Below are 13,004 nucleotides of genomic sequence, written 5' to 3'. Positions count from 1 at the left end.
CCGATCTCAGGGTGATCCGTGCCAGTGGTGAACAGATCGGACACGGATAGGCTGGACGAAAATTTATAGGTGGCAGAAATTTTACCTCTTTATTATTATTAGGTATATGTATATAGAGGTATAGAAGTGCTAAAGGTTAATATATCAAAAAAATTATCTTAGAGCTAGTAACTAGTTTATGGTGTCCCAAGGAGAGAGGCTGAGAGCCAACTCGGTGTGGGCAAATGCTTGTTACGCGCCCGGCATCTCGGACTCTCGATTCCTCTTTGTCTAGTGCATGTTTCCACGCCACATGGATTCTTACGGATACGGATTCGGATACCACTATTTATCACATTTTAATTTGAATTTGAATACTGATATGGATATTGTCGGGTACTTATGCAACACGGATATCTACTTGATTTTAAAGATAACATATATCTATTTGCTTATCGATAATTTCATAGTATAATAAAATCATTATGGATGAAGAGATTTAAAATATAGGTATATAACACTGTGGATAAAAAAGACAACTACCAAAAAAAAGATATATTAATCAATATTTTGATAATTAAATATATAAAATATAAGAAATTATAGATAATATATATTAATTACCAACTTTAAATAAATAAAACAAAGGATATATAAATAAAATAAAATACTAATTAATATGATTATCCATGTTAAACTTAACTAAACTTAAGATTTGTATAAAATACTAATTAAGATTTGCAAGGTGGGGGTGGCACGACGGACGACGCAGAGGGCGGGTGGGATGATCGTCGGGCGCTCGGACGCCGTGAAGAACGTCGAGGTGGCATAGTCGCGGTGGAGCCCAGTCGTGGCACGGTCGCAGAGCTGGGTGGCGGCGCATAGAGGGAGAGGTGGGGGTAACGCGACGGCGGTGATGACACAGTTGGCGGGTGGGATGAGGGCTGACGGGTGCCCAGACGCCGTGGAGAACGCCAAAGCGACACGGTCACGGTGGAGACGTGGAGGGCAGTCGCGACGCGGTTGTGGTGGAGCACGGTCGCAACTCTGCAGACTTGGCGGGCTAGACGAGCGGATACGATTGGGGCGTGTGAACGAGCGGATACGAGTGTTGCCCCGTTGCATGTCGTGGTCCACGCGTCCACAGGCCCGGTAAGCCAGCGTGGATGGATGCCCAGCATTTCTGATTTATTTATTAAGTATGTCCACGTGCCACGGTATAGATATACTATTTCCAATACTTTACCTATATAAGAAAAAAAGGCTTGTGTTTCAAATTATGGCCCCGTTCGCTTGTCTTAAATTTGGCTTGTTCGGCTTGTTTTTTCAGCCGGAACAGTGTTTTTCTCTCACAACAATTCAGCCGGAACAGTGTTTTTCAGCCAGTTTCAGCCAAAATTCAGACCAGCGAACGGGGCCTATAAGTCTAACTTTTATAGATTAACATCTACAACATATAATTAGTTTTACTGAGTATTCTATGGAGTATAGCTTTATATATAGGACATTTTTTTAATGTATATGTGTTAATATATATTTTTAGAATTAGTTAAATTTAGATAAGTTTGAATTAGATCAAAGCTGTGAATTATAATTTGAAATGGCGGTGACGCATTCATGACTGCTTTGCACAATACTACTACTAATATATACCAAGATTTTTTTTCCAATAAAAGAAACTTTTTACTAATTTATCAAGAGCTTTGCCCACCGAGGTGATAGAAAATATAGACACCCAGAAACATATAGGTCCAAATATCCCAATCGTTCGTGGAGCACTTCTCATTAAATTATCATTGTTGCACAATAACGTCTGCCGGGATACACTTATTTCGTGTACTACAGTACCTACGCGTCGAATCAAAGAGTACCACATTATTATTAGTACACCACACGTACGTCGGCACTACAGAAATACACGTACATATACGCAGTAAAAACGAAACACACGCGCATGGTAGTTGATCCGTACGACTGCCAGCGTTTGCATGCATGCAGCCATGCAGGCACTCCTACATGCATGCCGGGACGAACGGGGTGGCACATAGCATTAGCGGCGAGCTGCGGCGCACGCCGAGGCCGGGAGCCTCCTCCATGTCAACGTCCTCGACGCCGTCCGGCAGCGACCAGTCGAAGTGGTAGAGCAGGCCGACGAGCGCGAGCTCCATGCTGGCGAGCCCGTAGTTGAATCCCGGGCACATCCGCCTGCCGGAGCCGAACGGCAGGAACTCGTAGCTGCCGCCCGTGAAGTCGACGGCGCCGTCCTCGAAGCGCTCCGGCTTGAACTCCTCGGCGTCGTCCCAGTACCTGGGGTCGCGGCCGATGGCGAACGCGTTGATGATGACGCGCGACCTGGCCGGGATCGTGTACCCGTCCAGCTCGCACTCCTCGATGCTCTCCCGCGGCACCAGCAGCGGCGCCGGCGGGTGCAGCCGCAGCGCCTCCTTGATCACCAGCTTCAGGTACCGCAGGTTGCTCGCCTGCAGGTCCGCCTCCGTCACCACCGCCTTCCCCTGGAACGCCTCCCGGGTCTGTCCCTGGAGCTTCTTCATCACCGCTGGGTTCCGCATCAGCTTCGACATCCCCCATGCACTCCAACGCCGACGCCGACGTCCCCGTCCCGCCGGCGAACATGTCCTGGCAAAATGTGATTAAGTGTTAACTACTATGACTATGAGTGACACATGATGATTGCTAATACTCGTGTAGTTAGTTAAACTATTACCAGTATGATGGCCTTGATTCTGCTGTTGCTGAGGTGGAAGCCGAAGCCGCCTTTCTCCTGCAGGGCGACGAGCACGTCGACGAGGTTCTCCTCGGCGTTCTCGGCGCCGCTCTTGATCTTCTCGTCGCGGATGGCCTTCCTCTCGGCTATGGTCTCCTCCAGGATGGCGTCCACCGTCATGTGGATGTCCTGGAGGCTGCGCGTCATGCCGGTGACCTTGGCCAGCACGGTGGTCCACGTCGGGAACAGGTCCGGGATGTTGAAGCCGCTCGACAGGCCGACGAACTCCGGCGCGTTCTTACGCTTCTTCCCGAAGGCCGCCCGCGACACGACGCTGTTTGTCAGGCTGTGGAACATCACGCTCAGGTTCACCGGCGTCGATGGCCCCGCCGCGCGGATCTCCTCAATCCGCAGCGCCACCTTCGTTCATGCATGCGTACAATAATCTTGTCAGGGATCGGAGGGTGACATCACATCTTTTCCTTTTCTTTTTTTTTTTTGCCAGATTTTTGTTTTTGTTTTTGGCGGTGCATTCTTATAGATAGTGGAGTACGTAGTATATGCGTTACGTTAACACCGCTGCCTTGTTGTGTTTAACTGTGCCAGCCGGCCGTTAAGGAGGTGGCCAGCAGTGCAGCACAGCACTCACCTCGTCTTCCCTGATGTGGCGGAAAGAGAGCACGCGCTTGGGGCTGAGGATCTCAGCGGCGCAGAGCTGGCGCAGCTTGCGCCAGTAGTCGCCGGAGGGGGAGAAGAGGATGTCGGCCCAGTCGTAGCCGACGATCTCCCCGGCGAGGAGCTTGGGCCTGGTGGCGAAGTTGGTGTCGTGGGTCTTGAGCACCGCGCGCGCCGTCTCCTTGGAGGATGCCACGACCAGCGGCGTCTCGCCGAGCCGCAGCATCATGAGCGGGCCGTGCACGCGGGCCATGTCCAGCAGCGCGCGGTGCGGCAGCACGTTCACGAGGTGGTGCATGCTGCCGATGACCAGCAGCCTCCACGGGCCTGGCGGCAGCCGCGGCCTCGGCTTCAGGGCTAGCTTCACCAGCTGCAGCAGAGCCACGGCCACGATGGAGAGGAGGAGCGACTGGTTGAAGTACTCGTCCATGGCTGCTGGCTACGTACTGGCCCTATATTCGGTTTGTTCGGCTTTTTTTTTAGCCGGAATAGTATTTTTCTCTCACAACAATTTAGCTGGGCCCTGTTCGCTGGTCTGAAACTTGGCTGAAAAACTCTATTCCGGCTAAATTGTTGTGAGAGAAAAACATTGTTTCGACAGAAAAAAAGACGAACAAACCAAATATGGGATAAGCCCCGAACAAACTAAATATGGGATAAGCCGAACAGAACCCGAAACTTTTGTTGCTTGCTTCACTCAACACTGTCGACTGTCTGACTGTGCTCGTTGCTTGCTGGTTCGGTCCTGGGGGTGGGTATTTATAGGCCCAAAGGAGGGGATCACGTGGCACGTGGGATGATGCCATTATTGGAGCATCTGCACGTGACAATGATCTCCAGTTGATCCTTTGCAGCAGTCGACACAGAGAGAATAAACTGTTGATCAAGGAATTATTTTAAGCAAGTGGATCAAGGACTCAAGACTGAAGAGCATGCAGGAGGAAACAGAACAAAAAACAGAAAGCTGCATTGCTTTCTGACCACCTAGCTAGCTATCAATAGTCATGTTTGTCTACCAGTAAAACTGCATTGGTAGGAGTTTTAGCTAGTTATTACTACTTACTGCTAGTACATGTGTTACACATGTGTGAGACAGAGAGAGAGCAGTGTCAGCAAGTTCACCTAGCTAGCATTCAATAATCATCGGTCTGTTCGGTTGGCTGATTCGTATCGTTGCTGGTTCGTGAAGAAGTACTGCTGGCTGGTTTGTGTGAGAGAAAAATACTGCTCCGGCTGAAAATTTACGATCGTTTACGACATGCCACAGCCAAACGAACATGTTGCATGTTTGTCTACTAGTAAACTTGCATTGGTAGAGGTGTATTAGCAGCAGTGGCGGATGCACGATGCGGGATAAGGGGGGCTAAAACAATGAAGATGTTGATTTGCATGAAGATTTAATGGTGAAATCAAGCTTTTGCTACAGTGATTAGGCTTGAAATCAAGACATTAGGGGGAGCTGGAGCCCCCAGCCCCCCCTTTGGATCCGCCACTGATTAGCAGTACTTACTAGTATATTTTTTCTTTTCTTTTTGAGGCATGTGTGACATTGTGTAAAAGAGCAGTGTCATCATGTTCAGTAGTGCATTATTCTTGTCGTACTCCCCCTCTGCCCTGCATGCTTCACTCCTCCTTTCTCCTTCAGTCATTCTCCAGCTCAAAGAGCGAGCAACAGCTCTACGCCCAGAATCCAAAGCAGCAAAACAGCAGGACCTCCATTCAGCTGTTGGTTTCAGCCAGCCCAAACCAGCCAGCCAACAGTGTTTTCCTCTCACAACAAACCAGCACCAGCCAACTCAAACCAGCCTAGAAACCAACCAACGAACAGGCCGATTGTCTCATGCACTCGTCCTGCTGCTCCCAATGCAGCACTCGTCCTTTTTTTTTGTTTTTTGGGAAGCCACCTCATCTCCTAAAAGTTACCTAAAATGAATTTCTTCTTGTTATTAGTACATAACCACCTAATAAATTTTGGGGGGACTATTCAACATGTGGTCAAATCATTTTTCTTGTGCCTAAAGGGTGTGGTGGCCAAGGCTCCTCACAAGACGCCATCTTCGCAAAGTGGAACCAAACATACGTACTCCTTTCGTTCTAAATTTTCATTCTAAATTATAAGTTATTCTAGCTTTTCTATGTACGTAGTTTGTTACATATTTAGATATACATCACGATGTCTAGGTAAATAGTAGTAAAAGCTATGTAAAAATAAAAGGCAAAACACCTTTTGTAAGTGAGAGAGTACCTCATAAGTTTATCTACCTTATATTACGTCGCTCGTTGTTCCAGATGAACAACTCCGCAACGGCATGCGGCCGCATGCCTTATCTTCTACCGCCCAGTATGCTTTGCGATTCGCACCGGTCAACAGCAACCCGATTCCCTCCTCCTTTCCCCTCTCCAGCTTTTCCTTTTCGCGGTCTCCACCACACATCGCACAGTCCATTCTCATCCATAGATTCCCTTCATCCCCCTTATTCAAAAAGTTCCTCCATCTCCCTTCCCCTTCTGTCATGCTTCCACTGTTGTCGCCGTCGTTCGTTTTCAACGTCCGTCCTCCGGCGGCGTTCCTGTCTCCGTATTCTCCATCTCTCCTCTCCTAGTCGCCTTCTACCTCCGTCTTCTCCCTCTCCCTCAGATTCTCCCCACCCCCCTCTCTCTCTCCCTCTCTCTCTCCTTCCCTCTCTCCCTCTCTCTCCTTCAGATCCGTATCCAACACTTCTCTCTCTCTCTCACTGATTGCTCAAGCTCGAGATGAATTTGTGATTCTTTTTCAGTGCCCTTTAGTTGTTGGTTCTTCAGTGCCCTTTTATGCCCCCCTGTTCTTACTGTTTTTAATTTCAGATGTTTCTTTGTATTAATATATATATTTTTTGCTTAACTATTTGTTTTATTAATTTTTATTTCAGTAGAGCTGTTAACTAGTATGCACACGTGTCAAAATTTTTAATTTTTTAATTAAAGGATATCCATTATCTAGTCTTCAATCTCATTCCCAGTTTGCATTTCACATGTTTTGTTTTTATACTGTATATGCCATGGCCACCTCAATTTCCATTTTGCCCATAGTATCATTTGTTTGTCGTTGTCGGTCTCCAGCACAAAGAGAAGGTAGGGAAGGAATCGCGTGATTGGAATTTGGAGTTCGGAATGGGGAAACAGCACAAAGAGAAGGTAGGGAAGGAATCGAAGCAGTTTGGGAGTTAACATTGGAAACAAACAGGCTTCGGATGAAGTTGACCAGCACCAATCTTGAAGCGATGCAAGCCGCAGGATAAGGCAGGCGTCCGCATACGGTTGTGAGAAAACCGGGTTGCTCATAGTTCTACTAGATACGACACGGTATATATGCACATGTGTCCTGCGTGACGTTCTGCAGCACGTGCGTGCGTGCGTGCATGCATGTCTCGCTCGTGAAACACATACCGTACGTGTCGGCATGTTACGGGATTGCGGGTGGATGGTACGTGTCGGCATGATAGGGGATTGCGGGTGGATGGCAAAAGAATAACCTAAACATTTGATTGGCATATTCATCGTGTTTTTTCCAGCACTACTTCAACATCAGAAAAAAAAAAGTATTTTTCTCTCACGACAAATCAACCTAAACACATCTAAGGCTGTGTTTAGTTCGCGAAATGAAAATTTTTGGATGTCACATCGGATGTTTCGGGATGTCGAAAGGGGTTTTCGGATACTAATAAAAAAACTAATTGCATAGCTCGTCTGGAAACTGCGAGACAAATTTATTAAGCCTAATTAATCCATCATTAGCGTATGTTAGTTACTATAGCACTTATGGCTAATCATGGACTAATTAGTCTTAAAACATTCGTCTCGTGTTTTTCAACCAAACTGTGCAATTAGTTTTTTTTGTCTATATTTAATACTCCATGCATGTGCCGCAAGATTCGATGTGATAATTTAGGTTAAAAATTTTTAGGAACTAAAGCAGGCCTAAATTTTAACAAAACAAATAGAGCCGGGGTCATATCAGAGTTGTGATCGTGCATGTGCATATGCCGCGGCCGGGGACCGCCGTATAGTACGGTGACGACGTACACGTACTCTCCTCGATATGATCGCGGGCCTACAAAAGTTTTGGGCTGCTCGATCCCGGCGCATTTCTTTCCATTTCATTATCCGTCCATCCCGTTGTAATCTGAACAAGGGGCTGGAACTGGAAGTGTGCAGTACACTCAAAACTCAGGCCTCGACCGTACATCCTCCCCGTGCGACGGCAAGACTGGCTTGACGGACGCTCCTTTGGCTTGACGGACGCTAAGGAGCGAAACCAGCAACTTTCATTAAGGGCTCGGATAAACATAATGACACTTCGAGGTGTCATTATGTTTATCCGGTTATCCGGGCCCTTAATGAGCTCATATGTGAAAAATATATACACAAATGTACTTCTCAATGGATTTTTCTATACTTCTACGTATGTACTTAGTGTTCGTAACAAAAAAAATCACAATATTTTGATAAAGTATAAGTCAAAATAGGCAAAATGTGCTTTGTATTGTAATATTTATAATACTATTAATTTTTTTGGGGGGGGGGTGGGGGAGGGGGGGCCTGGTTCCGCCACCGGAGACACTGTTGTTGCGCAAGGAATGGTAGAACTTTCTACCGTTGTGGCTTCAGTGCCAGCCATGTTTCAGGCTTTCGACGATCCACGGCGCGGAATTTCCATACTCCAAGTTCTAGCATCGCGCGTCCCTTTTGTTTTTGAGTGGCAAAAAGAAAAAAAAAATCACACCAAATTTTACTACTTGCTCAACATAGGGGCACACAGATCATTTCACATGACAGCAACTAATAATTCTAAAATAGACGGAAATGATATTTAAGGCACGAACGAAGCGATGGCAATTGAGAAAGAAAATTAGTTTTTAATACCTTTTCTATTTTAAATTATAAGGGTGTGTTTGGATCCATAGGAAACTTTAGTCCCTGTTACATCGGATGTTTAGATGCCAATTATGAGGACTAAATATGAGCTAATTATAAAACTAATTACAACTGGTTAATTCGCAAGATGAATTTATTAAGCCTAATTAATCTATGATAGGCCATGTGATGCTATAGTAAATATATGCTAATTATGAATTAATTAGGTTTAATAGATTCGTCTCGTAAATTAACCACAACTTATGCAATTATTTTTATAATTAGTCCATGTTTAGTACTCCTAACCGGCGTCTAAACATCTGATGTGACATGGACTAAAGTTTAGTCCTGGGATAAGTATTTTTAATTTTTATAAGAGATATATTTTTTATTATATATATCTAGATATTTATATATCTAGTTATATAAATAAAATTATTATCTAAAAAATCTGGAACAACTTATAATTTTGAAATTTATATTTCGAAACTGAGGGAGTAGCGAATAAAGCGTCATCTTAATTTTCAGAAGTACACTAGAACCTGGGCCAAAATTCTTTAACTACTCTTGAAGGCCCAATCTCAGGAAAATGGCCCAACAGGCAACAGCCAACCCCAGCACTCTACTCAGGATTCAGGCTGTGTTCCAGACTTCAGTTCCTAAAATCCGCGATACCCGTCACGGCGAATCCCCGTTACCCGACGTAGGCTTCCTGCGTCCGCGGCTCCGCGCAGCAGGCCGTCGCTAGCTGCCTATCGCAAAGGAAGAAGACGCTCCGCCTGCTGGTTGAATCCCGATTCCAGGTCGGCAGTCCAGGCAGGCGCCAGGGAAAGGGAAGGATCCAGGCCTTCAGCTGGCCGGCGCCGGCCGACCCGTCCGCCCCAACGCGACGTCGTGACGCGCCTCCAGCGTCTAGCGCAGGCCGACTGGTGGTCAGCTGGTGAGTCCGACTGTAATCCTACCAAAAATGCCTGTCGACGAATAGGGATTGTGAAATTGGGATTAGGGATTGTGCATTGTGAAATTGAGGTGTGATTCAATATTTCAGTGCTAGGGTTTTGCTCATTTGCATAGCTTAGCATGAAATCTGAGCGCAATGCATGACTATTTATAGTCCTGTATGCAAGTTTAAAATTTAGCTTTTTATTTTAATTAATCCTTTTTAATAAAAGATATTTTATTTTTAATCTCACCATGTTTTTTTAAAACTAACCCCCTTTGGCTGACAGCATGCTGTGCTGTGCCGTGTGCGGGCTCCCCCTTCCACGGCCCAAATCCCGCGTTTTGGGGCCAGCTTTCGGTGGTAGAAACCCCCCTTGTAGATGTGGTGCCTTAGTTAGGGTTTATATGCAATTTCGAATTGCTAGCTATGCAAAGACCTAAGTCAAATTGCTGATAGTTTAGTTAGTTTCATTAGATTAGATTACTTTCGATCGAACAAGATACCTGACGAGTGGAGAAGTATATTGGTATCGATCTACAAGAATAAAGGGGATATTCAAAGTTGTACTAATTACCGGGGAATTAAGTTGATGAGCCATACTATGAAGCTATGGGAGAGAGTTATCGAGCATCGCTTGAGAGCAATAACGCGGGTCTCTATGGATCAATTTGGTTTCATGCCCGGAAGGTCAACCATGGAAGCCATTTTCTTAATAAGACAAGTTATGGAGCGGTATAGGGAGAAGAAGAAGGACCTACATATGGTTTTTATTGACTTGGAGAAGGCTTATGATAAAATACCAAGGAATGTTATGTGGTGGGCTTTGGACAAACATAAAGTCCCAACGAAGTACGTCGGGCTCATTAAGGACATGTACAACAATGTGGTGACTAGTGTTCGAACAAGTGATGGAGACACGGATGACTTCTCGATTAGGATAGGACTACGTCAAGGGTCAGCTCTGAGCCCTTATCTGTTTGCCTTAGTGATGGATGAGGTCACAAGGGACACACAAGGGGACATCCCTTGGTGTATGCTTTTCGCGGACGATGTAGTGCTAGTTGATGAAAGCCGGACAGGAGTGAATCAAAAACTGGAGTTATAGCGGGAGACTTTGGAGTACAAAGGTTTTAGACTCAGTAGAACTAAAACTGAGTATATGAGATGTGACTTCGGCACTACTACTCGGGAGGAGGAAGATATTTGTTTGGAAAGTCAAGTAGTGCCTAGAAAGGATACCTTTCGATATTTAGGATCAGTGCTACAGAGAGACGGGGATATTGATGAAGATGTTAGCCATAGAATCAAAGCAGGGTGGATGAAGTGGCGCCAAGCATCTGGTGTCCTATGTGACAAAAGGGTACCACATAAGCTAAAAGGCAAGTTTTATAGGACGACGATTAGACCTGCTATGTTGTATGGTGTAGAATGTTGGCCTACGAAAAGACGACATGTTCAACAGATAAGTGTCGCGGAAATGCGTATGTTGCGTTGGATTTGCGGTCGTATAAGAAGGGATCGAGTTCGGAACGATGATATACGTGATAGATTAGGGGTAGCACCAATTGAAGAAAAGCTTGTCCAACACCGGTTAAGATGGTTTGGACATGTCCAACGGAGACCTCCAGAGGCACCGGTGCGTAGTGGAATCATAAGCCAGGATAGTAACGTGAAGAGATGCAGAGGAAGACCGAAGTTGACTCGGGTAGAGGCAATAAAAGGAGACTTGAAAGGATGGAATATACCTAAAGACTTAACCTTAGATAGGAGTTCTTGGAAAACAGCTATTCACGTGCCTAAACCTTGATTGCTTCTGCTGGGTTTCAACTCTAGCCTATCCCAACTTGTTTGTGACTTAAAGGCTTTGTTGTTGTTGTTGTATTAGATTAGATTAGATTACTTGTAATCACCTAGAATACTTGAAGTAGTTTGGTCATCTATGTGTACATTTGGTTTAACATGCCAAATGTAGTTTGCCTTAGAATATTTAGAAATACATATAATACTTATATAGTTTAGCATTGCCATTTGGTTTCATTCTTAAGTACTTTAGTTTCCTATCATCTATGTGTACATTTACTTTAGAATTTAGATTACCAACAATACTTAATATAGTTTGGTCAAAATCTTTTGTAGATGGATAGTTTAGTTCGTTTGTTTCATGGAGGAAGAGTCAAAGCGGACGGCGAGTTTGAGAATATGGAAGATGAAGTCGAATTGTTTGACACACCGCTTAGCCTTTGGGATCTCTTGTGCCGTGTTAGGGAGAAGTTTGACGGTGATTTCACACTGAAGGGAAAGTTTGATTGTGGGAGGATTAGGGCACATTATGTGTTGATGAGATTGCCTAACGAGGCACATTGGTTGCGCTACAAAAAGGTAGTTGAAGGAGCCAATGTTTCATGCCTTGAGGTCGTGGTCGAGAATGGACATAGGAAGAAGGATTTGCAATCCGTTGATGGCATTGGAGGTGATGAAAGGCAAGCTAGGTATGATGTTGAGGCACCGGGAAACCTGGTTGAAGACACCAACTTGACGGAGGAGCCCATTCAATCTTTGCCGTTGATGTGTTCTCCGGTGGCCGTGGAGGATTGTAGGAGGTATTCAAATGCCGTTGTAAACAATGACTTTGATGTGGGTACATATGAGAACGACGAGTGGGAGCAAGAGGAGGAGGACAATATTGATGATTATGATGCAACAAATTCTGAAAATTCGGATGAGGAAGGAGACCTAGCTGGTGATGATCTTGCTGAAATAAGAGATGTTGATGAGGTGGAAGACGGTCCTGAAGAAGAAGGTAATCGTGTTGAAGAACGAGATGATGAGAGAAGAGGCGGAGATGAGTTGGAAGGTTCACCTACACTAGATCCGACTGAGGATGGTGCATGGATGAGGTTTAATGAAACATGTCAGTTCATGCCACCAGATAGTTACACAGCCAATGAGATGAGGCAACTCCGGTCGGTTCATGTACATGTTCCTAGTGTTCCTAACTACATGGACATTAGCATCACCGATAAGGCTATATGTGACACCGGGTTGAATTTGGCTAGGGAGTCAGTTTATGATCCAAATAATGAGATCATTAGTAAGGGTATGATATTCAATACATTGAATGAGTTGAAGTTGTTCCTTCAGGACTATGCGGTGAAGCACCATAGGCCATACACTGTTATTCATTCCGATCAAAACAAGAGGTATACCATAATTTGCAAGCAAGGCTGTCTTTGGAAGTTATGGGCTCGCAGGAAGACAAACGATGGGAAATGGAAGATAAGAAATGTGGTTCAACCTCATACCTGTGGTACAAGTGACACGAAGCAGTACCGTGGTGTGTACCGCTAGTGCGACTGCTCCGACGCGGGGTACACTCCCAACGCGCTCCCCACAAACCCAAAGAGGCAGAGGCACCAGCAGACCAATACACTCCAGGGAACTAAAGTGTTCTGTTGATCTGTTCTCTTTGTGCTACACAAGTGTATGTTATATGTAGAATGACTTTCAGTATTTGTTGAACTTAAACACCTATCTTCTGTATGAGTTGTGTAACAATGGTGATGCTATGGACTTAATGTTACACCTACCTTTTGTAACAATGGTGATGCTATGGAATTAATGTAATGTAAAACTTAATGCTATCAAGTTAACACCTATCTTGTTTAGAATTTTTTTTATTGTTAATCCTTTTGTGAACAATGGTGTATGACTTGTGAATGGCTTGTGTAGCAATGACTTAATGTTATGGACTTATTGTGTATGTCGGAGAATATTCTAATGTGATGCTAT

The 13,004-nt window shown here is 45.0% G+C and overlaps 1 protein-coding gene and 1 pseudogene across 1 annotated transcript; one reads left to right on the top strand and one right to left on the bottom strand.

Annotated features, from left to right (window-relative positions):
* Positions 1-1,991: 1,991 nt before the first annotated feature.
* Positions 1,992-3,916, bottom strand: LOC136476299 (premnaspirodiene oxygenase-like; annotated as a pseudogene).
* Positions 3,917-8,937: 5,021 nt separating this feature from the next.
* On the top strand, positions 8,938-12,969 carry LOC136476284 (uncharacterized). Its single transcript, XM_066474058.1, has 2 exons — positions 8,938-9,212; positions 11,352-12,969. The coding sequence occupies exon 2, from the start codon at positions 11,352-11,354 to the stop codon at positions 12,561-12,563; it is 1,212 nt and encodes a 403-aa protein (XP_066330155.1). The 5' UTR covers positions 8,938-9,212; the 3' UTR covers positions 12,564-12,969.
* Positions 12,970-13,004: the final 35 nt, after the last annotated feature.

Source organism: Miscanthus floridulus, chromosome 1, assembly GCF_019320115.1.
Source record: "Miscanthus floridulus cultivar M001 chromosome 1, ASM1932011v1, whole genome shotgun sequence".
NCBI classification, from domain to species: domain Eukaryota; kingdom Viridiplantae; phylum Streptophyta; class Magnoliopsida; order Poales; family Poaceae; genus Miscanthus; species Miscanthus floridulus.
This window is presented reverse-complemented; position numbering and strand designations above follow the sequence as displayed.

What these genes read in the sequence shown, in the direction of transcription:
- LOC136476284 (XM_066474058.1), top strand. Translation starts at nt 11,352, where the DNA reads ATGGATAGTTTAGTTCGTTTGTTTCATGGAGGAAGAGTCAAAGCGGAC.